This window comes from Mastigoproctus giganteus, chromosome 2 (genome assembly GCF_048544385.1).
Source record: "Mastigoproctus giganteus isolate SK-2022 chromosome 2, ASM4854438v1, whole genome shotgun sequence".
NCBI lineage: Eukaryota > Metazoa > Arthropoda > Arachnida > Uropygi > Thelyphonidae > Mastigoproctus > Mastigoproctus giganteus.
In genome coordinates, this window is record NC_143576.1 from 71,041,587 (window position 1) to 71,067,975 (window position 26,389).

A 26,389-nucleotide genomic window follows, 5' to 3' on the forward strand; every position below is an offset into this window, starting at 1 on the left:
GGTTAGATTTCCTAATTGTGGAGTAATTTCCAACTTTTCTGTCTATAGATTAGGTCTCTTCTGATTATGTCTCTATGGCAGTTAATTTCTAAATATAGTCTTGTTAACAGCGTGACCTCCTGGTACAAATTCATAATGAAATATGCTTCTATATTTATTAATTGTGCTCTACAAAAACAAAATTCTGGCTTAACTTTATCTTTATATCTGACAGTGTTTTTCTTCCTGGGAGCATGCAGGACTTCCCTCAGGATGTTTGTTTTCTGTGGGCCATAAAGATAACACCTTGTCTCCTTCGCTTGTTTCTAGAAATCCTCTATCACAATGAAAATTCATTTGGTTACTTTTAACTATTTTCCATCTGATCTGCTGTTAAAGTTTGGAAACAAGTTTTTTTTTTCAGAATTGAGTGCTAAGCCATCATATCTGATATGATGGCTTGGCACTTGAGAGGCTAAGTCTTTATTCTCATTTAGGAGTCTGCCAAAGTAGTGCATGGAATATCAGACATTCTTCAGTTTATAGGCAAGGACACACACACACACACTGGTGCATAATGGCCTTTAGTTGCCATTGCGCTGTAAAACACACACACACACACACACACAATTCTAGGCTATAAAATAAATTCTTATTCGATATATTTAATAAATTCTGTCCTGATACTCAGTTTATCTTGTTTATTATTAACGTCTGGAAATTGGGCCTGAAATTGTCCTTCCCCCATTTAATTCTGGTTTTTTATTACGCAAACCATTATTTCAGCTTGACTAATTTGTTTTCTGTCATTGGTTTATTTTGATTCTGGTTAACATTTAATATTATAAGTAAATTATTGTCAATGTAAGTAATCATTTTAGTTTTCTAGCTGTTTTTCTAATAATTTTTAATATGCATTTTCTAGAAATATGTTCCATGTTCCAAATAAAAAAGCATTTGAAGTTATCAGCCATTTTCTCTTTACAAAGTTAGATCCTGTAAAAAGCAAAGATCTTTTCAGGTAAATACTACAAACAAGTAATTCACTTGTATTAATGCTCTTCTAATGTTAATTATTTTTTAGAATTAATATTACAAGTGATTTGATATTAATTCTAAACAAGTTAAAGATGATGTAGATACTTGTACCACACCATATGCCAACCAACATTTAATATTTAATTTATTCTATATTTCAATAAGTTTCTTTTTTTTTTTATGAAAACCCCAAACATGAGAGGTATTGGAACCTATAGTACCGTGCTTGGGTTGGAGGTTGAGAAGATATTTGTTGACATTAGACTTGAACTTCTGTAGACTGTAATTTTCAGGAAATACATACGAAGGAAGGTTGTTCCAGAAAACGGCATTTGAGTGAATAAACGAGGAAGATGAAATGTTGGTTCTGTGAGGTTGAAGTTGGACAGTAAATGGATGTTGGCTGGTGGCAGCACGTGTTCGGACTGTTATAGAATTATAGAAGCCAATTCAGAAGAACAGTGCCCATGGAAGTATCTGTAGAAAGGGCATGCAGCAGAAATAGTAAGTATATGAGACAGCGAGTGGAAAGACTGTTAGACATGAGTCATTAATTAGCCTAACTGCTCTCTTCTGAATGGAATCTAGAAGCTTGAGAGAGTTTTTGGGAGCACCGCCCCAGATGTGGGAACAATATTCCATGGTAGGGCGGATTTGTGATTTGTATAGAGTGAACAGCTGTTTGGAAGAAAAGTAACAACGAGAGCAAAAGAGAAAAACAAGTTTTTTTGATGCAGAGGAAGCAATATTTGTAATGTGCTTGTGCCAAGAGAGATTAGAAGTCAGGGTAATCACCAAAAGAGATATATCATCTTGCCTAGAAATCAGAATGTCACCAAAGATAAGCATAAGAACAGAAGAATCCTTTTTTGCGAGATATAAGACAAGACTGAGTTTTAGAAGGATTGAAATCAATTAAGTTGTTTTTACCCCACTGGAGAATTACCTGTAGATCGGCATTTAAGGAATTGGTAGTGGATATTCGAGAAGTTGAAGCTGATTGAGCAGGGCAAGGTTTCTCAAACTATAAAGTGGAATGCAATGTGCTATCATCAGCAAAACTATGGATAGGATTTCCAGTTAATGGAAGATCATTAATATATAAGAGGAAAAGCGTGGGGGAAAGAACTGAACCTTGGGGGACACCAGCATTAGTGGAGAAATTAGAAGGCAGAGAGCTATCTACCATCACCCTCAGTGAGCAATCAGAGAGAGAACTGGATAACCAATTACAAAAAACAGTTGACAAACCATAAGATGGAAGCTTGTTTAGAAGACCTTTATGCCAAACATGATTGAAAGCCTTTGAGATGTCAAGAGCAACTGCTTGTGTTTCACCGAACTTTTCCATTGAATTTGTTCATAAATGGGTAACATGATCACCAGTGGAACAAAACAACACTGACGGAATCCATACTGGCGATCATTGATGAGACGGAAGGTTTCTATGTAGTTTAAGAGTTGGTGGTTAATTGATTTCTCCATTACTTTAGAAAGTGTAGAAGTAATTGCAATGGGACGTTAATTGAATGGGAGGGATTTGTCACACTTTTTAGGAACTTACTGGATATGAACAAATTTCCAAGCAGAAGGAAAAACATCTTTGGAATAAGAAAGTTAAAAAAGGCTGCAAAAAACAGGAGTCAGTTCAGGAGCACAGGTTTTGCGAACAAGTGGAGAAATACCATCAGGTCCTGGAGCTTTCTGAGCATCAAGTTTTGCCAAAATCCTTCTGACATCCTTTTGACGGAAGACCATAGGAGTCATTGAATGGAGCGTGTAGGGAATGGTGGGAAGTGTTTTACCAACGTCATTAACACATGAGTTGGAAGGAAAATGGGATGCTAGCAGGTCAGCTTCATCCTTGGCTGAAGTGACAACATAACCATCTGGTTTTGACAGAGGTGGGGGCAGAGATGGGCAAAAGTTGCAGCCAATAGCTTTGGCAAGAGACCAGAATGCTTGGCTACCATTAGGGCAAGAAGCAAGTTTTCTACTCTTAGCCTGTTCAAAATCTAGTTTGGACTGATTAATAACTGCTTTACAATTGTTGTGAACTTTGGTGTAGGCAGAAAATGAAAATGAAAAACAGCCAATTATGATATGAAACATTCTTCTCTTGAACAGCCTTAGCACATTTATTGGAAAACCAAGCTTTAGATAAAGGTCGAGATTTTAAAGTGGAGTGTGGAATAAAGGATTGCATTCCTACAAGAATAATTTCACTGACAAAATCTGAGCAAATGTTGACATCAGAAGTTTTGAAACAGTAATCCAACCAAGGAAAAGAAGGAAAGAAATCACGCAGGTCATTCCATTTTGCATCCTTGTAATGCCAAACAACAGGAGGTTGGGAATAGCCATGAGATAAAGGCTCCATTGGAGAAGAGACAATCACCAAGTTGTGATTTGAGGTGCCTAAAGGACCAATCACTCAGACTATGTACTTAGAGGGGTTGTTTGTGAGAAAAAGATCAAGCATTTTGGCTGTATAGTTAGGATTGTCTGGTATTCTGGTAGGTAAATGAACAAGCTGTGCGAGGTAATTAGTAATTGCAAAAGCCTCAGCATCTCTACCAGCTGGATCGGTATGACTAGAAAACGGAAGCCAGCTGGAGTTGTGAACATTAAAATCACAAAGGAAAATTACCTCACTGTTGGGAAAGTTGGACTGGAGAAAGTCAGAGCTCCAAGTGATTAGTGGAGTTGGGAGAATGGTAGAGACAACAGATGAATTTGACAGAATGAGGTAGAGAGATTTTAAACCAGAGAAGATTGAAAAGAGGAGATTCCAAATTACCAAGTCTCTGTCAGGGAATATCGGAATGGGCGTATGCACAAGTATCACCTTTGAGGCGAAAAGAATCATACAGCGAATAATTTGGGCAACTAAGATATGCAGAATACATGGCCGACTCTACTAGTATAATGCATCTGTGCTGTTACGAAAAATCTGTAATGTGACATCAATGTTTGGGATTTAATCTGGCAATAGTGACAGGTAACCTGACAGATGACACTAAAAAATAACGACCCTATGTTAATTGTTAGTGATTAAAAATTAAATGTTTTCTACCTTCCTAAATATAGTTAAACTTTTGGTATAATTTCTGGTCATTTTTCCTTATAGTTTTCATACACAAATTCCATAAGAGAACCACCTGTTAAATTATGCACCACCATCTTTGAAACTATTTGGCTTTTCTTTTTTTTTTGTTTGAAGAGTAATGTTGATACTGGACAAGTGCCAATGCTGTGTTTGTTTAAAATTGCAAGTTACTTGTCTTTCTTTTCCCACTAGTTCAATAAACATCTACATTTTTATCAGAGTTTTTTTCTGAAAAATTTTTTTTTTTTTTTTTCACAATAAAGAGAACACTACTCTGCATTTTGAAAAAAAAATCATGGTTTTCTCAGAAAAGGGTGTTTCTGAATCATTTTCTAATGCTGATTTCCATTTGTTCTCACCATGTCAGGTTTCTTCAAAAACAATGAAATAAAATTAGACTTTTCACAAATTTTTATTAATTTTGGCAGAATTTGTACACTAAAATTATAATAAAATGCTAAGTTTGCCAGATTTATGTTTGAATACACTTAGCAAACACTTTTAAAAAGGGCAGTGTGGTAAAAAGTCCACTAAACACTAACTTCCCATTTTAAAAATTGACCAATGATTGGTGAAAATTTATTTCTTTGATTTTCTTGCCGATCACGCTACTTTAATATACATCTTCAGCATCTAGCAATAGTCAGCCATCATGATCACATTCCACTTCCCCTGGTACCTCATTTCCATGTCTTTAATGTCCTGGCAAAACCTCTCGCCCTGTACTTCGCTAATACCTTGTAGATTTTCTGGGAAGTAGTCTATGTGGGAGCATAAAATGTACCCAGCTTTTTGAAGTTTGCCAACATATTTTCATTGTGGTACAAGTAAACACATGGGTTGTGTTAGGGTAGTTAAGAATAGGAACAGGTGCATGTATACTTGTGTGTACACCAATGCTAGGAGTTTGGTAAATAAATCTGATGAATTTGAGGTGTCAGTCAAAACATCAAAGGCAAATATTGTTGGTATATCAGAGACGTGGTGTCACACAGATATAAGGAATGCAGAACTGGAATTTGGGGAGTACAATGTGTACAGGAAGGATAGGAAGGGAGGAGAGGTTATGCTATTAGTTAAAAAAGCACATAAAATCAAAGGAAGTGCAGCCAGTAGACATCGCTGGACAGTGTAGTGTCGAGTCAGTTTGGTGTGACATAAGCACTGAGAGAAAAAAATTGAGAGTAGGAGTGTGTTATAGGCCAAATGACTCTGAGTATAATAAAAAACTGTACAGGGAAAAAGAGTGGGCCAGTACATCAGAGAGTCTTATAATGGGAGATTTTAATTTCCCAGATATTGACTGGAATTTGTGGGTTGGTCACTCAAACTAGCAAGGCTTTTGTGGATTTATTGGGTGATTGTTTTCTACATCAGCAAGTTCAGGAGGCAACTAGAGGGAGTAATACTCTTGATCTAATTATTAGTAGTGATCCTTCATGCATTAAGAATCTGCAGATAAAGGAACCACTAGGTGGCAGTGATCACAGTGTGCTGAAGTGGGATTTACTCAAAGAGGTAACTACCATCAGGAGTAAAGGGAAGGGTTTTTGCTTTCGTAAAGGCAACTATGGTGGTCTGACACAGTATTTAAATTCTATACAGTGGGACCAACTGATGATGCTACCAACAGCAAATTCAAAATGGGAAGCATTCAAAGAATTAATCTTGGAAGCTACTAGGCTTTACATACCAACTAAGAAATAATGTTTAAGGTTTAGGCCTAAATGGATGTCAGATGAACTAATGAGACTTGTGGCAGAGAGGAAAAATGCATGGGATACATATAAATTAATGGGTGACATGGAAGCCTATGATAGATATAAGCTGTTCTATAACCAAGTCACAAAGGAGATTAGGCAGACAATGGCAGATTATGAGAAATCTTTGGAAAGGATGCAAAGAAAAACAGCAAAGAGTTCTTTACCTATGTAAACTCTAGAAGGAAAGGGATGAATCAGCTTGGTCCACTGGATATTGATGGTTCAACTGTTGATGGTCCTGCTCAGGTGGCTAACAAACTAAATGAGTATTTTGCATCTACATTCACACATGAGGAGTTATTCAGGGAGGGGAATGCCAGAGGTGAATTAAACTCTGGCAGTGAGCTAGATGATTTTGTAATAACTGAGAGGAATGTGGAGGAGAAATTGTTGAAGATAAACATAAGAAAGGCACCTGGGGTAGTAGTGGCATGTGATGCAAGAAAGTGTATGAGCTTATGCAGCATCAGCCAAAAGGAAAAAAAAAAAAAAAAAAAAAAAAATCACACCATTCCCTCCAAATTCCTGTCCAGTTCCTACTTAAATTTATTCAACCTATCAAAAACAACGACAGATGGAAGTTTTTTCCAGCAATTAACCTCCCGCTGGCTAAAGGCAAATTTCCTCACATCTATTCTACACCTGTCCTTTCTTAATTTGAATTTATGTCCCCTTAGGTTCGTAATCTGAACAAGTGGAAGGATCCCATCACAATTCAGCGTGCTCAACCCATTCAAGGCCTTATACACTTCAATCAGATTACCGCACAGGTGCCTAGTCTCCAGCCACTGCAATTTGCAGAACTTAAGCCTCTCTTGGTAAGAGGATCCCTTCATTCTCCTCACCAATCTTGTTTCCCTTCTCTGTACATGCTCAAGTAAATCTATCCAGTGGATGGATAGATTTACTTGATATGGATAGTGGGTGGATGGGATCTATCCAGTTATATTAAAGGAGGCAGTAAAGGAAGTAAGCAAACCCTTAGCCATAATTATGAGAACTTCCTTGGACTCAGGGGAAGTACCCATGGACTGGAGATCTGCAAATGTGACCACAATTCACAAAGGAGGATCAAAGGGTGACACAAGTATTTATAGACCTGTTAGTTTAACTTCTCTTCTAGGGAAATTAATGGAGGCACTGGTTAAAGACGCACTGCAGTATCATCTAGACAAGACTTCAGTTATAGCTCGGACACAACATGGGTTGTTAAGGGAAAGTGTTGCCTGACCAATTTGATTGGATACTATGATGTGGTCACAAAGGAACTGGAGGCAGGAAATATATCATATATTTGGATCTTAGAAAGGCTTTTGATACTGTTGCACATGGAAGACTGCTGCACAAATTGGAGCAGTGTGGCATTGGAGGCAAATTGCTGCTATGGATAAAGGGATGGTTGAGTGGGAGAAGACAGTGGTAATCAATGGACACTGCTCTTCGTGGACTAATGCTATTTGTGGAGTCCCTCAGGGTTCAGTGTTCGTTCCATTGTTTTCCGTATTTATAAATTATATTGATGATGGTATATCAGGCTTAATGTCCAAGTTTGTAGACGATATGAAGGTTGGCAGGATTGTTAAGGGCACTAATGACAGTACCCTGCTGCAACAAGATCTAGAAAAGTTGAGCAGATGGGCTGAGAGGTGGCAAATAAAGTTTAACATTGACAAATGTAAAGTACTACATATGGGACACAGTAACCCCAGAGTATCAAATCTGTGGTACTACACTGACAGTGGTAGAGAATGAAAAGGACCTGGGGGTAATTGTGCAGGCAGATATGAAGTTTTCTGAGCAGTGCAGATGGTCTGCAAGAGTAGCTCATGGTGTCTTTGTCAATTATTTTTCTAACAGGGATAAGGAGGTGATTATCCCCTTGTATAAGGCAATGGTCAGGCCACACCTTGAGTACTTGTCTGGAGGCCTCATTTTAAGAAGGATGTAGCTGTTGGAATGAGTACAGAGAAGTGCAACAAGATTAGTGAATGGAACAAAGGGTTGCTTTTACAAAGAAAGGCTTAAGTTTTGCAGATTACAGTGTCTGGAGACTAGGCACCTGCAAGGTGATCTGATTGAGGTGTATAAAGCCTTGAATTGTTTGAGTATGCTCAATGCTGATGGGATTCTTTTTCTTGCTCAGAATAATCACCTGAGAGGGCATAAATTCAAATTGAGGACAGATGTGTGGAAGTTTGCCTTTAGCCAGCGGATGATTATTATTAGCCATAAGGTGCAAGGAAGCCTGAGGCTTATGCTGCACCACAAAAAAAAAAAAAATCCCATGTTACAGAGAGAGAGAGAGACAGAGAGAGAGACAGAGAGAGAGACAGAGAGAGAGAGAGAGAGAGAGAGAGAGAGAGAGAGAGAGAGAGAGAGAGAGAGAGAGTGTGTGTGTGTGTGTCAGAAGTGGAAGGAAATCACCAAGAAAGCAAGAAAGAGAAGAATGATGTCCAGCTCAGGATCCTAGGTTTGCCATGCCCATACTCACCATATGTGAGCCCCTGGAGTGAAAACTATAGTTGATTGGTGGAACAGAACCTCTTTTGTTGTGGAAGTTGATAGCCTAAATAAATTTAAGACTGAGCTGGACAGGTATTTGGAATGAACGGAGGGTTGAAATGGGAGCGGTTTTTTTTTTTTTTGACTTTTGCTGCATAAGCTTGCTTTCTTACATTGTGTGCTTCTACTAATGCTAACTATTTTCTTGTAGTCTGGATTCTTCTTGTTCCCTAAGAAGTTTTCAACAGAAGGCCTGAAGCCAATCTATGCCTATGTTTCTCTTTTATTCATGGTTCCCTCAAAATTTGATTAGGGACCTCATCAGTTTAAAATTTGAGGTCCGATGAAAATACCTTATTTTAGTTTCTCTTGGGTGATCGATGGGAATTTAGTACAGAGGTAGTTTGAAGCAGGGATCTTTTTGAGGTAAAACTTTCACAAACTGTTTCATCAAACTCTGTGTAATGTGAAAGAGCGGAAGGAGGACAGTTTTGGGGTGTACCAGTAGTTAATGAACTACGTTCTTTGATCCAGGCAACAAAATGTCCCTCTTTGGCCAGACCTTGACATCCCAGTGTTTACTCCTTGCCTAACTGCCCCACTCACACAAAAAACAAGGCATATTTGTGTAGCCAGATTGCTGTCCATGTAACATGCCTATCAATTTAAAGTTAGCACAGACCAACCAACCATGTTCTTCATACTTAATATTTGTCAACAACTTCAAATGCACAGAATGAGCTACTCGAATTGACTGTATTTTTATTTCCATTGTTGAGCAACCCACCTTTGAAACTCCTCTTTGATGTGTCAATAAAAAGTCTTCACTTTGTAGGATTGTAACTGATTCCTAAAAAGGTCATAAATCCTCAGAAAAGTAGGGATCTAGTTCTCATTCGCTGTATCATAAGAAAAACTTCCAGCATGCTATAAGATTTTTTGACTTAAGTCTAGAACTAAGGAGTTCTGCAGATACATTTGGTAATATTTAAATCTCTTACCAGATCATTGAGTTCCTGCTGTGAAAATAGTTGAGGACTGGACTGTCTCCAGGCATGTAGACTTCAGTTTCATCTTTAGAAGCTTCACTTCTTTCAGAACTCTATGGTGCTACATTCTCCAATATAAGTGGGGGGGAGGCATGGAATTAATAGGTTATCTGCATGTGGGACTGATCTAATGGCAGATGGCATATTAGGATACAGTGCTATTCTTACTCTTTGCATTGTATCCCTCTACATTAACTAAGCAAAAGTAAGTCATCACAAGGGTTTGTAGGCTCCCACCAAATCATGGGAATTGCAAATGGCATAACTTTCTTTTTATCATTTTTCCACAATCTTAATGCTTCAAAACAGGTTCAACAAACTTTATGTGGAGTGCATTTTTTTTTATCTCTGTCAGAGTTTTACTCAAAAATAAGAACAATACATATTTTTTTACAAATTTTTTAATATCTTGTCTTTGCTCGGACTATGTAACTTGCACAAATATAATATTGTGTGGTGTTGTTTTCCTCGCTGTTCAGCAAAGTTTGACAAAATAACCTCAAAAATAAACAGAGCTAAGTTTTTTTGATAAACGCTGATGCATGGAGCTTTCAAGGTCAAGAGACAAATGTCTGAAGACAGTGTTGCCATGTGAAGATTTAGTTTACAAATTTCCAGTATTCCTAAGTTAATACATTCAACAATGCAATTTATGACAACAACTTTGTAAAAAAAAACATTTATTGGGCTTATCTGTGAAAAAATGGTACATGATAGAAAAAAATAACATATTTTAAATCAGCATAAAAAAAACCACATTTAAAAATGCCTATTAGTTTACAAACATTATAAACCATATAGAGGGGTGTAATTACATGAAACCTGATATTGTCTCCAGATGGCCACTATATTGCAGGAAACAAGATACAGTTTCAAATTTGTGCTGTGAAGCACAACAATTTTGAAATAAACCTGAAAACACAAGTAACTAGTATTGAGAGAGAGAGAGAGGAAAAAAAAAAAAAAAAAAATATATATATATATATATATATATTAATAGTTATATTAGTGATAAAAAAGGAAAGAAAGAAAGTTAAAAAGACAATAACTAATATTTATGGGTTAATGCAGTTGCAATACACCCATAATGTCTATAGAATATTATTAGAAAAAGTAAATCAATCCAATAATAATACCATCATGGACCTAATAAAATGCAAAAAAAAAAAAAAAAATATTATTATCGCTTTTTACCGACAATCTAGATGACTTCAACTGGGGCCAACCACCCAGAATGAAGGCAAAAAACGACAAGAAGTTCTCTGTTTCTGTGATGATCAATATATGCTAAGTAATTTAAATCTAAACCAAATATAAAATAATCCAGTATAGGTCAAATATAAATCGAATGATGATAAAAATTTTGAAATATTAGAATCAAAGGTAAGAAATATAAGTAAAATATAAATGTAAGCATATGTTAATCATCGTTGACCCGACAGAGAACGTAAATTAATGATTAAAATAAAATTAAATATATAATACATACTACATTTGACCGTATCTAGGACATAATATAATAGTCGGCAAAATAATGTGGTGCCCCCTATGTGATGGATACGGTAAAAATAAATAAATAATTAAATTAATGCAAAGAGAAACATGCAGATAGTAAGAAGAAAAACTAAAGGAGTAGGAATAATAGAACCTGAACTCCACAAAGGCGAAAAATAGTGGTATAGATAAGAAATAGTTTCTCCTACGTCCTCGGATTGCCCTAATAATTTCGGAGAAATAAAAATAAAGAGTGTAGGACAGTTTAAAGACATTGCAAGATATAAGTTGTGGCTCGGGTATGCCGGGGATCGCAAACCCGTTCCTATAGTAGGACCCTGAGCTGAATTTGCATGTTATCTCAGCGTGAATTTAAGTAAATTTAAATGAATTTAACTATATGTATTTAAAAAAAAAAAAAAAAAAAAAATGATACACTGTAATTTGCAAGCCGGTGGGTACATGTTTTCTACGCCGTAAGACACCAAGAATGCAAAGTGTATCCTATGTACATATATACATGGCACTAAATATGACAATTAAATTGAAAATTATATTGAAACAATAGGTTCAGAAAACAAATTTTTGAAATTAATTATGCTTATTGCTTTCCTGAAGTGATATTTCAGGTAAGCGATAGGGAAATTATTATTAATCAATTTGCCGACAATAAGCATAATTAATTTCAAAAATTTGTTTTCTGAACCTATTGTTTCAATATAATTTTCAATTTAATTGTCATATTTAGTGCCATGTATATATGTACATAGGATACACTTTGCATTCTTGGTGTCTTACGGCGTAGAAAACTTGTACCCACCGGCTTGCAAATTACAGTGTATCATTTTTTTTTTTTTTTTTTTTTTTAATACATATAGTTAAATTCATTTAAATTTACTGAAATTCACGCTGAGATAACATGCAAATTCAGCTCAGGGTCCTACTATAGGAACGGGTTTGCGATCCCCGGCATACCCGAGCCACAACTTATATCTTGCAATGTCTTTAAACTGTCCTACACTCTTTATTTTTATTTCTCCGAAATTATTAGGGCAATCCGAGGACGTAGGAGAAACTATTTCTTATCTATACCACTATTTTTCGCCTTTGTGGAGTTCAGGTTCTATTATTCCTACTCCTTTAGTTTTTCTTCTTACTATCTGCATGTTTCTCTTTGCATTAATTTGATTATTTATTTATTTTTACCGTATCCATCACATAGGGGGCACCACATTATTTTGACGACTATTATATTATGTCCTAGATACGGTCAAATGTAGTATGTATTATATATTTAATCTTATTGTAATCATTAAATTACGTTCTCTGTCGGGTCAACGATGATTAACATATGCTTACATTTATATTTTACTTATATTTCTTACCTTTGATTCTAATATTTCAAAATTTTTATCATCATTCGATTTATATTTGACCTATACTGGTTTATATTTGGTTTAGATTTAAATTACTTAGCATATATTGATCATCACAGAAACAGAGAACTTCTTGTCGTTTTTTGCCTTCATTCTGGGTGGTTGGCCCCAGTTGAATTCATCTAGATTGTCGGTAAAAAGGGATAATAATTTTTTTTTTTTTTTTTACGTTTTATTAGGTCCATGATGGTATTATTATTGGATTGATTTACTTTTTCTAATAATATTCTATATATATATATATATATATATATATACACACACACACAGGGTGTCTCAAAAATGTTGGTACAAATGTTTAGGGGAAGTAGGTAACATCTAAAGGAATGTGAATCACATAGGAACCCATAACCGGAAACGTCACAGGAAAGTAGTAGCAGAGGCACAAGAAGCAGAAATGACACAATTAGCATTAGCATTAGTAGAGGCATTTGATGCAAGAAAGCAAGCTTATGCAGCATCAGCCAAAAAAAAAAAAAAAAAAAAACAAGACAGTAATTAGTGGCAAACATTTATTTGACATAATATTAACAATGGAGTACGAGATGGATGCATTTCATGATGTTACAACAGATGCTCGAAGGTTCCACCATGAGACGCGATGCATGCATGACACCAATGCAGCATGGATTGGCAGAAACAGTCGAAAACACCTGGAGTTTCTTTGACAGTAGCAGCAGCAGCAGCGCAGACAAGTCTCGCCACAAGATCCATTTCCGTCTCCACAGGCGATTCATACACGATAGATTTGAGGACCCCCCACAGAAAGAAATCAAGGCTCGATAAATCAGGTGAGTGTGGGGGGCCAGGCAACGGGTCCACCACAGCCAATCCATCGATGCCCAAAACGCCTGTTCAAATGGTCACAAATACACCTTCCATAATGGGCAGGTGCCCCGTCATGTTGAAACCAAATGTTGCATCTCACATTTGCTGGAACATTGTCAAGTAATCCTGGTAGAACTTGTTCAAGAAAGATCCGATATTTAGCGGAGTTCATGCGGGATGGTAACAGGTATGGGCCGAATAAGCAGTCACCAACCATACCTGCCCACACATTTATTGCGAAGCGATGTTGTGCCGCATGGGGGTGCGCACCGTGTGGGCTCTCTGCTAATCCATACACTAGGTGTATGTCTGCCAGTTCACAATTCGTATATCGATGCATGCTCTTCGTGCAGCGACTACTGCTTGAATGAGTAAACCAGAAATTTTCCTCTCGCAAACTGATGAATAGCGCCGTGTACCAACTTATGCTGACGTTTTCGGTTGTGTTCCTATGCGATTCACAATCCTTTAGATGTTACCTACCTCCCCTAAACGTTTGTACCAATATTTTGAGACACCCTGTGTATATATATATATATATATATATATATATATATATATATATATATACACACACACACAGGATGATTCACTACCAGTGCGACAAACTTTCAGGAGGTGTAGGGGGCACAAAGACAAATCGGAATCGCATAGCATTGCAGGGTCTGAAATGCCTTCGTCATGCGGTAGAGGACGTTGAACGGAAAGTTGCTTGAACAGCAATCCTGCTGGAAGTCAGCATTTGCGAACCGTTTCTGTTGAAGAAACCAAGTAGCAAAAGTCCCCCAGAGTGGATAATCCGCAGGCTCCAATGATTGAACGCATTGCAGATGGTATGAACTCATTTGGTTTGTTGACAGTATCCTCCATACGGTGGATTGGGAAATACCCAATCGTTGGCCTATCGCTCGAGTACTCGTACTTGGATTGCCTTCTGCAAGATGTAGGACATTCTCCTCATTATCTGGCGTCCTCGTCGTTCGCTCTCGATTCATGGTATCTCTCGTGGAAAAACCAGTCTCACGTAACCTTCTGTGCACACGTGCGAAAATTGTATGATGAGGAGCACGCCTGTGCAGGAAACGTTCCTGGTACAAGCGCAGAGCGGTGCGCCCATTACAGTCCGCAGCTCCATACGCGAGGTGCATGTCGGCCAGTTCAACGTTTGAACACTCATCCATCCTACTGCCTCGGGAACCGGTTCGCAAATGCTGACTTCCAGCGGGATCGCTGTTCACGCGACCTCCTGTTCAACATCCTCTACCGCATGACGAAGGCATTTCGGACCCTGCAATGCTATGTGATTCCGATTCGTCTTTGTGCCCCCTACACCTCCTGCAAGTTTGTCGCACTGGTAGTGAATCACCCTGTATGTATATATATATATATTTTTTTTTTTTTGTGTGTACATTATAAGCAGAAATACGTGCACGCATGATTGAAATTTTGTGCATTTAGTGGTGTTTTAAATTGGAAAATGGAAAAATGAGAGACTTGTTTCTGTTTTATGTCATTATTTTTTATTCAAGTTTCAGCAAATCTTTTTTTTTTTTTGGAAAAAAGATGGAAAATAGCAGATTTTAAAATTTAATTTTTTTATTAAAAGTACATAACCATAAGTACTGCAATCCATTAAGAAAATATGAAATATTGATACTGTTTAAACAGAATTCAAAAAACCCAAATCATTTGTGTTTGCTTTCAGCCAGTGGGCAGTTAATTGTTGGTAGAAACTTCCATCTGGTGTTGTAAAAGTGGGCAGCTTGAATAAATTCAAGGAAGAACTAAAATTATTGTATGGGTGGACAGGTGATGTTGAGTTTTTTTTCCCCTCCTGTCTGATGCTTAAGCTTGCTTTCAGACATCATATGCCATTGCTACTATTTTCAAAAAATTGAAGAGACAGTTTGGCACCTGTCTGGTGGCCTGTCACTATTTCTGGTGCCACCACTGCCTAGTTAAATGCATTTTACTAGTAAAGAATATTCAAACTTTTACAAGTTAAGTACAAATAGTGTTAAACTGTAGTAGATCCTCAAATCCAGGAAAACTGGGAATTAGCTTGTGCCAGACTTTTGAAACCTAGCATCACATAGCTCCATGGTAAGTTACTACGATCTTCACTAATGTAGGAAGATTATACAAACCTCAGGAACTTGCATCTGGTGAGTATGGGCTTGGCATATACAATGTCCTGAGCTGAATATCTCATCATTCTTCTCTTTCTTGGTGATTTCCTTCTACTTCTGACTCTTGCTTCCTTGTTCTCTCTCTCTCAGGGTAACTTAATTTTTTTTTTTTTTTTTTTTCTGGTGCAGCATAATCCTCAGGCTTCCTTACACCATATGGCTAATAGTAATAATAATAATATTCTGATTATGTGGTAAAGGAAAGTTGCAATTACTTCAGTTATGGTATATTGCTTGCTCAGGAAAACTTTTCTGAAGTTTGGAGTGGGGGCAAGAAAAAATTGCAAAACAAAAGGAAAATTAGCTTTAGGAAATTAAGTAAGATTGCAGAAAAACATTTTGTTTTAGAATTAACTAGAAGCAGTTTTTATTTCTTGATGCCAATCAAACTTATACCACACTTGAAAATATAAACCATTTATTTTCTGATGGCCTAATTCTGTGATATCTGTTATTGCTTGTTCCTAATCTCAACTTACATTATTCGGTAATCTATCATTAGAATATGTCTGGAAAATTGTCTTAGCTGCTATGCTTGTAACCAGGAAGTTTCTCCTGAGGTGAGTAAAATGCTATAATTACAAAGCAGTGGCATAACAAACTCTGTGGGCTGAGTACAAAACTTCATTTTTTAGGAACCCTATCATTGATACAAAATTTCTTTTTCTATTTTATATCAAACTGTGATAGGATCATATTTATCAGTTTGATTTAAGATTGCCAGGGGCATTTGGGAACCTGATATATTGCATCAGTCAACTTGCTTGTAAAATGTAGTTGACAAGAGAATTTCTAGCATCACATTCAAAGGGTGACATGAGTAATTACAAATCTGTTAGTTTAACTTCTGTTCCAGGGAAAATAATGGAATCACTGGTTAAAGAAGCACTGCAGAATCATCTAGATAAGACTGCAGTTACAATTCAGACACAGCATGGGTTTTTTTGAGGGGAAATCTTGTCTGACAATTTTGATTGAACACTATGATGTGGTCACAAAGGAACTGGATGCAAGAAATAATTTTGATATCATATCTTATATCAGCAAAATCTGGGATAAACTTTCTGTAAAATCCTGCCCTCCCAAGAAATGACTGGACCTGTTTGACTGTCCTTGGGGTTAGGCAATTTTGGATTGAGGCAACATTGTTTGGATCCGGGCAGACACCATCTTCGCTAACAAGATGACCCAAATATTTCAACTGTTGTTTCAGAAATTCACATTTTTTAGGCTTGAGCTTTAGATCATATTCTCTTGCTTGAAAACCATTTCCAGCTTTGCAAGATGTGATTTGAAATTACTGGAAGCAACGACGATATCATCCAAATATGCAAAAATTGAGTCCTTTTGTTTGTAAATCTTGTAGTACCAAAGACATAGCACGAACAAATGAGCTTGAGGCATTTTTGAATCCGAATGGCATTTTCTTATATTGAAACAATGAATCACCAGTGGTAAAAGCAGTTTTGTTGACGGTCTGAAGGATGGACTTCTATCTGATGAAAACCACTTTCTAAGTCTAATGAACTAAAATAACAGGCATTAATTACCCAGCACATCCAAAATTTCGGGCATGTTTGGAATTGGATAATTGTCCACAATGGTCTTTGCATTGAGTTTATGGAAATCAATACATAGACAGTAATCCATCTTTCTTCTTCACTAACACAATCGGTGCTGAGTATGGAGAATTACTGGGTTCAATGATACCAGTCTCTAAAAGATCATGTACCTGTTTCTGAACTTCCTTCTTCAACATATAAGGCACTCTATATGCTTTTTGCTTGATGGGAATTCTGTCAGTCAACCTGACTGTGACGAAAGACCTTCGAATTACCAAGCTGAGCTGCTAATTTGGTGAATACATCTTTATATTCACATAATAAATCTGACAACCTGCGTTTCTAATCACCTGTTAGATGATCAAGGTCTTCTATAGACACAGGAGTTATTCTTTTCTCATCCCTTCTCTCACTTGAAAAATTAACTGAATTGTTATTAAGGCTCTCAAGGCTAGCAATGCCTATGCCTTTTGGGAGGTGAAGTGGCTCAGTCATCAAATAATTACTGAGACTTTCCCTATCTTATCTACTAATCATCTTATGGCTAAATCATCCCAGCTCAAGTTAGAGTTCTCTATTACTAATTGTTCGGTGGGAACAGCAAGCTGGTCACAAAATACTGTTTACACCCTCTCTGTGGATGCTGGTAACAAATGTTTGCTGGTAAGTTTAGCTACAACGGGTCTGGAACTTAAAAATTGTTCACGAATACCATCGTCTCTTAAAGAAATATTCAATGGAACTGAACGCACTAACCTTTTACCTAAGTCTATTGAAAACAAATTTTCTTAACACATTTAGTCCTAAAATTATGTCATATGGACCCTTAATTTCCAGAAGCTACTAAAACATTCTCCTGAAAAGTCACACTATCTAACTTAAGACTTACATGTAACTTACATGTGTGTATGGGAATGGTATTGCCCGAGACACCAGTCCTTTTAGGTCTGGAGTCCTTGGATTTAACGATCTATTATGCTTAATTTTTTTAAACAAATCTGTACTCATTAAAGTGACACTTTCCCCAGTGTCTATAAGATATCTGGCCTCAACGTTTTGGAAGGACCCTGTGAACAGTGGTAATTTGGAATCATTCTCTAAAATATATATCCCATCTTGTGCATTTTTACAACTAGCATAGGTTTATCAACTCTTAAGATTTTGAAGGGGTGAAAGGGGTTTACAGTGTTGGAAATCCCCTTTATTTTATTCAAAAGCCCTTCGTTGTCAGAAATATCGATCTATCCTGCATGTAACTTCCAACATTGGCATGATTTATTTGCCTGTCCAAAACTACTTTAGGCAGATTTTTTTTCTTGGATCCCACTCGTTTCTAGGTACTCCCTTTCTTTACTTAAAATAAGAGTTCATATTATCCCTATTTTGATTATTATATGTTCTATCTGCAATTCTATCCTTGTTCCCTACAAAGTTGTAACCTTGGTTGTTAGTATAAAAAAAAAAAGGTAAACTGCAGCAATTATCAACCGACTGCAGGATGGAAGCCTCCTCAACAATTCATGCTGAGGGAAATGGACCATAATCTGCGACGCTGGTCCAGTGCGGGTTGGCAGATTGACTGTATTTAGTAGTCAGGGGCTTGAACCCTGGTCTACTCAAGGAGCGTGTGCTACTGCACTCCCGCTCCTGACCACTCGGCTACGGAGGCTTTTGTTAGTATAGAATGCCCCATTTTTGGTAACGCAGTATACTTGTGCGCTCCACAGTACGTACACGGGCATGTGAATGACGACGGTGGCAGACAAAAATCAAGCATTCTGCCATCAACAAAGCACTTCTCTCTCTGTGCATTCTAGCACTCAGAGTTACCGAGTGTAGACTGCCTAGCATAGCTCCTATTGTGTGCAGCATCGGTCTACATGGTCACTGACCTCTGCTCCTAAGGTCACGTTGCCTAGCAGTGGTCATGTTGCTCCATCTGAATGTGAATAAGGCACTCTGTGAAAATTCTCACGATTACGAAAACCGGAAAATTGGTGTACAGTACTTTCATTGACAGTGGAACTGTTGATTTAAAGCAGCTATCAGCATTTCCAAATGATTAAGGGTTGTGTTGTTTACTGTTAATGTATCTAACGATTGTTGCAAATCTTGTATTTGTTCTTGCATAGGCTTAAGGATATGTGTTTTAAACTGCTTTTCTGTTGATCCAAAACTTCATCTCTTGTGTGACTGCTGATAACATGAAGTGACATTCTTTGACCACTTTGATTGTGTTAACTGATTGTTAATCTCTTCTAGCAGTTTCGACCGCATGTGAAAAAGCTAAAGGATTCTGGGAGAGCATCGTTCTAATTTTATTTGAAATACCCCGGAGAAATTGTGCCAACATTGCTTGATCAAGGATGGCTGATGCTTCACATGAATTCCTGTATTTTCCTAATTTTAAATGCGGCTCTGGCCAAATTTTTTACACGTGCACTATAACTGACCACAGATTCAGTCAGTCCTTGGATAACAGTTGCAAATTGGTGGAGACAAGTTACAATCAGTTCCCTTTTCTCAAATTGGGCAAAAAGGCATTTTTAAGGGCCATGTAACTCTTCTCTCCATGCAATTCCAAGGAGTTAGCTAGAAAGTCATTTGCACCACCACGAATCTTGGCCTTCACAACTGCAATTAATTCTCTGTCTCCCCAAAATGCATAGATTACCTATGTTTTCTAAAATCTCAAAAAAAGAACAATTGCATGCTTGGACCTTCTGCTTCAGCACCAAAAAAATTGGTACTAGTCCAAGGTAACTCTCATGATATTGGCTAGATGGGGCCTGCCAGGTTCGGGAGGGGGATGTGATTGCTGTGTTCCAAATGGGGGGGGGGGCACTGATAAATCTACTTCTGTTGTTTGAGGGCTGTGTCCTTCCACTTTTTTTTTTTTAAGGTTTATTATTGTCTAGGTAAGGTTAAGGTCCCCCAAAATGGTGTAACTTACCTTTATGTACAGCTGAAAAGGAACTATCATTTTAGTTATCAACTTATTCTAAAAGAAATGTGTTAACATATAGCAACTTGTTTTTTTAAAAAAAAAATCTGTGCAGGCAGATTCACTACTAGTTGCTAACTGTTGTTAGATGGAGTGTTTCTGGAGATGTCAACAACACACTTCTACATCAACACAATACTGATAGTGTTGATGTGGAAGAGAAATGCCTCTTAACCCTGTTCTCCATGAACACGAAAGCCAAGAATACTGTAAATCTTGTGCTACTACAGTAGTGATTAAGGAGGCTCCCTCAATCTTCTTCTGTTCTGTGGTTTGTTCTTTTTTTACTTGCTCTTCAACGCATAAAATTCGTATTGCCCATGGCCATTCATGTAAAATGGTATTTTCACCCTGAATAATAATTCATCCTGGTCACGATTAGCAACAGTGTTCCACGGGGTTTTTCTCATCATCATTCTTCCTACGGAGGGTAAGACTTTCAACACTTATTATTACTACTCAAGATGCAATGTGTATAACAAGATTTCTGGACTAGTTTAATCATTAACATTGATGTTATAGAAAATGCCAGTGAACTTGGTGATTGTCTACTGGTTTCTATAATAGGACAATGATCTCGTATGCCCTCCGGCCTTCCTTAACCTTCGTGATAAGGAGAGCCCGTAGCTTGGATTACGTTGTTCTTAATTTTGAAATCTTCCTATAAGTTAGATCTCAGAATGCCGCAAAATATGGTTCCTTTACTGTAAATCTTGTGCAAAGGTTAACGTGTGGCAAGAGAAAAAGTCAGAGGCATTAGTGCACAAACAAAATGTTTATTGGTGAACCAACAGTACTACATAAGACATACACCTGAAATAATAGGTAAAATTTGGTACATACATTCATTAGTATACAACATTAAAGGGTACATGTGTCCAACAGGTTTGTGTTCTTCATGACTCGGGCTACGTGTACTCAGCAATCCAATTCGCATGTTTTAAGAGTACAAGTGTGTAGGTGTTACAAGTATTGTAATGCTTCTATGGATAATAGTTGACTCATTACGTTAGACTAATTGGCAAGTACTATGTCAAGTAATATTACATCAGATAATGTTTTACTGAGGAGGGATGCTTATGTACTAAATTAAGAGCATAAACAAGTAGAACTTACCAGTAAATAACGGTCTGGTCCAACTATACTGATTCTGTGTCTGTACCTATTGGGTTCTACTCAGTTCTACAGGGATCTTCAGTTGCTAGACCTTCTGATGATACTTGTTATAACAAGAACAACTTCCTAGGTATGTGGAATAGATTTCTATCACATACAAGGTGAAAGGTGGGCAGTTGACCAGGATCAGCAATTGTCATGGAGGAAAAGGGTTCTCCTTTGTTTTCTGGGCTAGACTCTTGTTAACGTATGATGCCTCTTGTGACCTAATCAGCAAGAGCGAAGCCCAAAAGAAAGAATCAAGATGTGACCAACAACAAGAAGAAGATCAAGAGTCCTGTCCTTTGTCAGGGACCTGAATATATAGGTCCCCCCCCCCTTTATGCCAACACCATGTTCTCATTGGCTAGGGAGCTCATTAATTTTTATTTGGGGACAAGAAACATCCAAAACAAAACTTATCGATGAGAAAAATGAATCTCATATCTAGGCGAGGTAAAAGTACCAAATATCTCAGCAGACGTCTACTGGGCTTGGATGCCTGATTTCCTGCAGAGGAGCTGTTCAATGTAATCAACTAGCAGCTATGAGATTCATATTGCACCTTGAAGTCTATTTTAGAAATGCATTACTCATTCCTCTCTAAAGAAGGCTTAGTCAACAGCTGATAGAATAACATTAGCTCACTGTGATGTGGCCCACTTAACAAGAATCGGATAGTGTTACATTTCCTGTCCTTCACCTAGTAAGCTGAAGAAGACATAGTCACGGGATCAAATTTCTCGGTACAAGTACAGTAGTGGACAAAAGTATGAGGTGATTTGGCTAAATAATAGCCTTTTAAGGTAAGCACTAGGTGAGAATACAGCTATTCTGTATTAGTAAGGAAGCATAAATAAAGTCAGTTTAATATACTGCATATATTTTTTGAGATTTAGATTTTGGTATGAATGGAAACAGTTAAACATTTTATTGCATGCTAGAAATGTAGAGTATTCAGAATACAAAGTATTAACTTCAGTTTAATTGATGTTAGTACACAGTTAATAATTGTCTTTTGTTTTTCATTATTCACATATATTGAATTTTCCTTATGTAGTAACTGATAAATATTGTGATATGGGTTTTTATTTTCAGAGGCTGTTGGCCTGTATTAGATAAAAAGCAAGAACAGGAATTTAGAAAAAGTTGTTGTCACTGGCTTTCTTCAATTGCAGAGGTATAGAACTATATTGGGCATTTCAACAACTTAGTGTGATATTTGGGAGTATTATACAAAGTACTTTAAATTTTTCAAAATATTTAATGCATAATACTCCCAGATTATTATGCTTGATTTTTATGAATAAACCTTATGTCAGTATTCTTTGATTGCTTTGTGATACTGTTTGATGATATGCATGCATAAATAGAAATTAGGATCACCTTGGAAATGATTAAATAACTTTAGGTATTTAATAGAACACTAGTTAATAATTAATTCACTTATGAAACTTGTTTACCTTCTCAGATTACATAATTTCACTATTGTGCCACAATAAGTTTTTCTCTGCATATGCAAGTTTTCGAGTGAAAACAGATTTAGACTTACTTGTACATGAAACGTTATTAGTATTAGTTAATGATGCAAGAAAGCAAGCTTGTACAACATCACCTGTATACAGTTCTTGATATATATGGACAAGTCTGTATTTGTTTTCTTTTATCTAAATGGGTCTAAATTAAAAAGAAGTTGATAGAAGTAAACCAAATTGGTAAAATATATCCAGTAAGTGACCAGTAGTGAATTATAACAGTTTACTTTTGATCTTGTGCACCTGCTAAGTTTCTATGTTGCTTATCAATTATACGAGATTAAGAACAGTAAGTTATGATTATTAGCTAATCATTAATATACAGGGCATCCACAAGCCTCCTTTACAAAATGAAAACATTGATGTGTGTACATGACACAAACCTGAAATCACATACAGGTGATAGAGGATATCTTCAAGTTTTAATTAGAGGAGTGTGATATGGGCACTTTAGTTACTCTGCAGATGCTCCCTATAATACAATTCCTCTCATATTTGGCATGTGGCCCAGTCAATGTGGCCAATTTTCTTCATGTACATGCATTGTTTTTAGTTCCAGAATGGTTCCTGGCATAGGTGAAATGTACACTTGGTTTTCCATGAATCTTCTGAGTAAAATCTAAGAGTTGGATCATAGGAGCCACAAAATCAGTTGTCTTCCAGGAAACATGTTCAAGTTGCCATCATTACCCTCCTGCAGTTGGCACATAAGGAAATTCTGTAACGTGTCCAGATACACAAGGCCTGTGATGGTAGCTTCTCCAAAGAAGAAAGGTCTTTACATTTTGTGATGACTCAAGTCTGGAGATAAGACTTGTACTGATTTTCCAAAGTTTCCTGCAACTTTTCCATGTCTAATGTTTTGCATTTCACTTGTATACTGTTACACTCAGTGGTGAGCTGTAAATATTTTAACAATGGGCTTGCAGTTTTTCCGACCTTCTACCAAGTAAATTTGATCGGTCACAGAAGTGATGACATCCGCGGCTTCCACTAGAGGTGCTTCCCACACTCACACTACTAGTACTGTGATAGCGCGTGATGCATTTTTCGTGACCGGTATGATATCTTGAGTCGGGAGAATTTAGGGGGGACAGATGTGGCTTATTACCCCCCTTAACCATGCGTATAAGTGAATGTGTAAAATGTTCCTAGGTCTATCTAAAAAAAAAAAAAAATACCTGGTTGTCATGTCTTACAATGATAACTGGATACGATGGTGTCTGGAGTTCTAACTTTTTAGAATTTTTGAATAGTATGACATCACAATCATGCTTCCTGAAGTTACTACTGCAGTAAGTATGATTTCAACAATACAAATATTTGTCAAAAATTTCTTTTTTCGTCTCGCATTTTCATTACATTCCATTGTTAGGTGGCCCTAACAGTTGTGTATGTCGCTTCAAGTACAAGATCGGTACATCAATCTGTGCTATTTTACAGAGATATTTAGATATGTTGCACTCGCAAGTATACATCTCTTGCTTTAGTTATCATAAATCCATTGTATCTTATCTTCCAGAAATCGCAAAAATCTGTGAATGATCAATAAAATATTTACAATGAAAAAAAGCTCTTTTAGTTCATAATTGATATATACAAGTCAAAATGCCTAAAAGAAACGTGAAGGACGTTTCGCATAAACCATCTACTGTGCGTGCTCGGCATACGTGCAACTTTTTTTTAACAACTAGGGAAATATAATGGATATTTTTTTCACGATTAAATTTTTAATATTGTGAATAAAAAATAACATGAAATATTTCCCATATCACAAATAACATAAAAACTATCACAAAGCATTCCACAATATAAAAACAAATATTACATAAAAAACAAACTTTCTAGTAAAAGTCCACAAAAAATCAGATTACATGAAAAAAAATTATTTGACAAATATTCAAGAAAAATTTATTCTAAAAATTGCCATATAAAATTTACTTCTTTATTAATATTTGTTGTCGATCTTCTGCTTTGCTCAATAGCTGAGCGATGATTACAGAGGAATGATTTGATGTAACAATCCGGATCAAATTGAAGCAATGGTTTTCCATTTAGATGTATGGTCATCATAATCTGCAACGTGCTTAATTGTCAACATTATTCATTCATTCACTCAATAGTATTCATTACGCTGAAAGCTCACTCAGTTTCAGCACTGCTAATGGCAATGGTTTCAAAGATATTTCTGGCTTTCTTAATTGAAAAGGTAATTTCACTCGATTTTAAAGGTAAACTGTCTTTGACAAAATCTCTAAAATCATTCATTTTTATTTCATATTTTATCAGAAAACTTAAATTTCTTATTCGGGTTTCACTGTCTTGCCACCGAGACGAAAGTTCTTTCAAATTCACAATTTCGGATAGCATACGTTTAAAATTTTTTTAAATGGTATTGTTATTTTCTTTATTTAATTTTAAATCACCCTGTTCCATTAATAAGTTATCCTTTAAGGATAAAACAATGCATTTAATAACTTGTCACAATGTAATTTTTATACTTTCAATTTTGATTCCTTAATTCTTTCCACCTCAACATGCTCTCAATTTTAGCTTCATAATTTCCTTCAGAATTTTTCAAATTAGCAATAGTTTTTTTTTTTTAATTAATGCCTGTATGCCATTGATAGTTCGAATAATTAATTTATATGCTTTTACATAAAACGTTGTGATTCTGTAAAGCTTCTGAAAGGTAAGAGAGCTCTTGCAGGATGTCGACCATTAGTACTAAATGGTTAAATTCCAAATTTAAAAGTAGATTTAATAATCTGGAATATTTAACTTCTGATTCAAAATGTTTGCACAAAGCGAGATAATTCCTCCAACCCACAATTGCCGTTTGCAATATAAAAGCTGCCCATCGTGGCCTGAACACACGACCAACCTTTATAGTTATCACATCAAGTTCTTTAGCAGTCATCCTTAATTCGCACTAGTTTTTTCGATATTGGTGATAGTTTTTTTTTTTAATTAATGCCTGTATGCCATTATATTTTAGAAAATTTTCTACACAGTGAAAGGTTTGACAAAGTTTCAAAATCTGCCAACGTGTCACCTTCGTTAAGTTTATATAATATCTCAGTTACCTCAATTCCTCCCCCCCCCACGTTACTCTCTCACTAGTTCTTTGAATACTGTGCGAAATGTCTAAATCACATGGATATTCTGCTACTGTGACCATGTAAATACAGGAGAAATTTACTGAAAGGAGTGGATCACTCACTTCTCCGAAAAACATATGCCCATTTGTTGGAGTAAAGGGGTTCCCCTTTACTCCAACAAATGGTTGACCAGAGGCTATAATCCATGTCGAGAATCTTTTTAATCCTCTGACTGGCTATGGAAAGCATATTGACTAGTGTGACTTCTCGGTATGTGACCCCATAGGTTTTACGGACACCACTAACATTGTGAAATGGTAATCCCTTTTACCCTTAATTTGCACTTTCTAATTACCTAAATTGCTTAAAGGCCAGAGGTGAGAACAATGCATACACAGTTATCTCTCCTAATCTGTTCGTTACGTGGAAATTTTCTTTGTTCAACAGAAACTATGTTAAATGTAATTACCATGGGGAATCAAAAAAATTTGCTATAAAGAAGTTCGTTCTTTGCTATAAAGAAGTTTTATTAACAAAACAGTGTATTTTTGTTAGCTTTTGGAATGTAACTCCCCTTTTTGTACTTTTTCTTAGTCGCATATAACATGGTTTTGCACTACACAACATTTTATAGGAACCTAATTA

At 36.5% G+C, this 26,389-nt stretch overlaps 1 protein-coding gene across 1 annotated transcript in view; it reads left to right on the plus strand.

Annotated features, from left to right (window-relative positions):
- Positions 1-26,389, plus strand: part of dgt6 (dim gamma-tubulin 6) — an 80,566-nt gene that overhangs the window by 20,843 nt on the left and 33,334 nt on the right. Inside the window, exons 2-3 of the mRNA XM_090389951.1 lie at positions 905-1,000; positions 22,207-22,288. Of these exons, the coding sequence (XP_090246077.1) occupies positions 905-1,000; positions 22,207-22,288 (178 nt within the window). The remainder of the gene's footprint in view (positions 1-904; positions 1,001-22,206; positions 22,289-26,389) is intronic.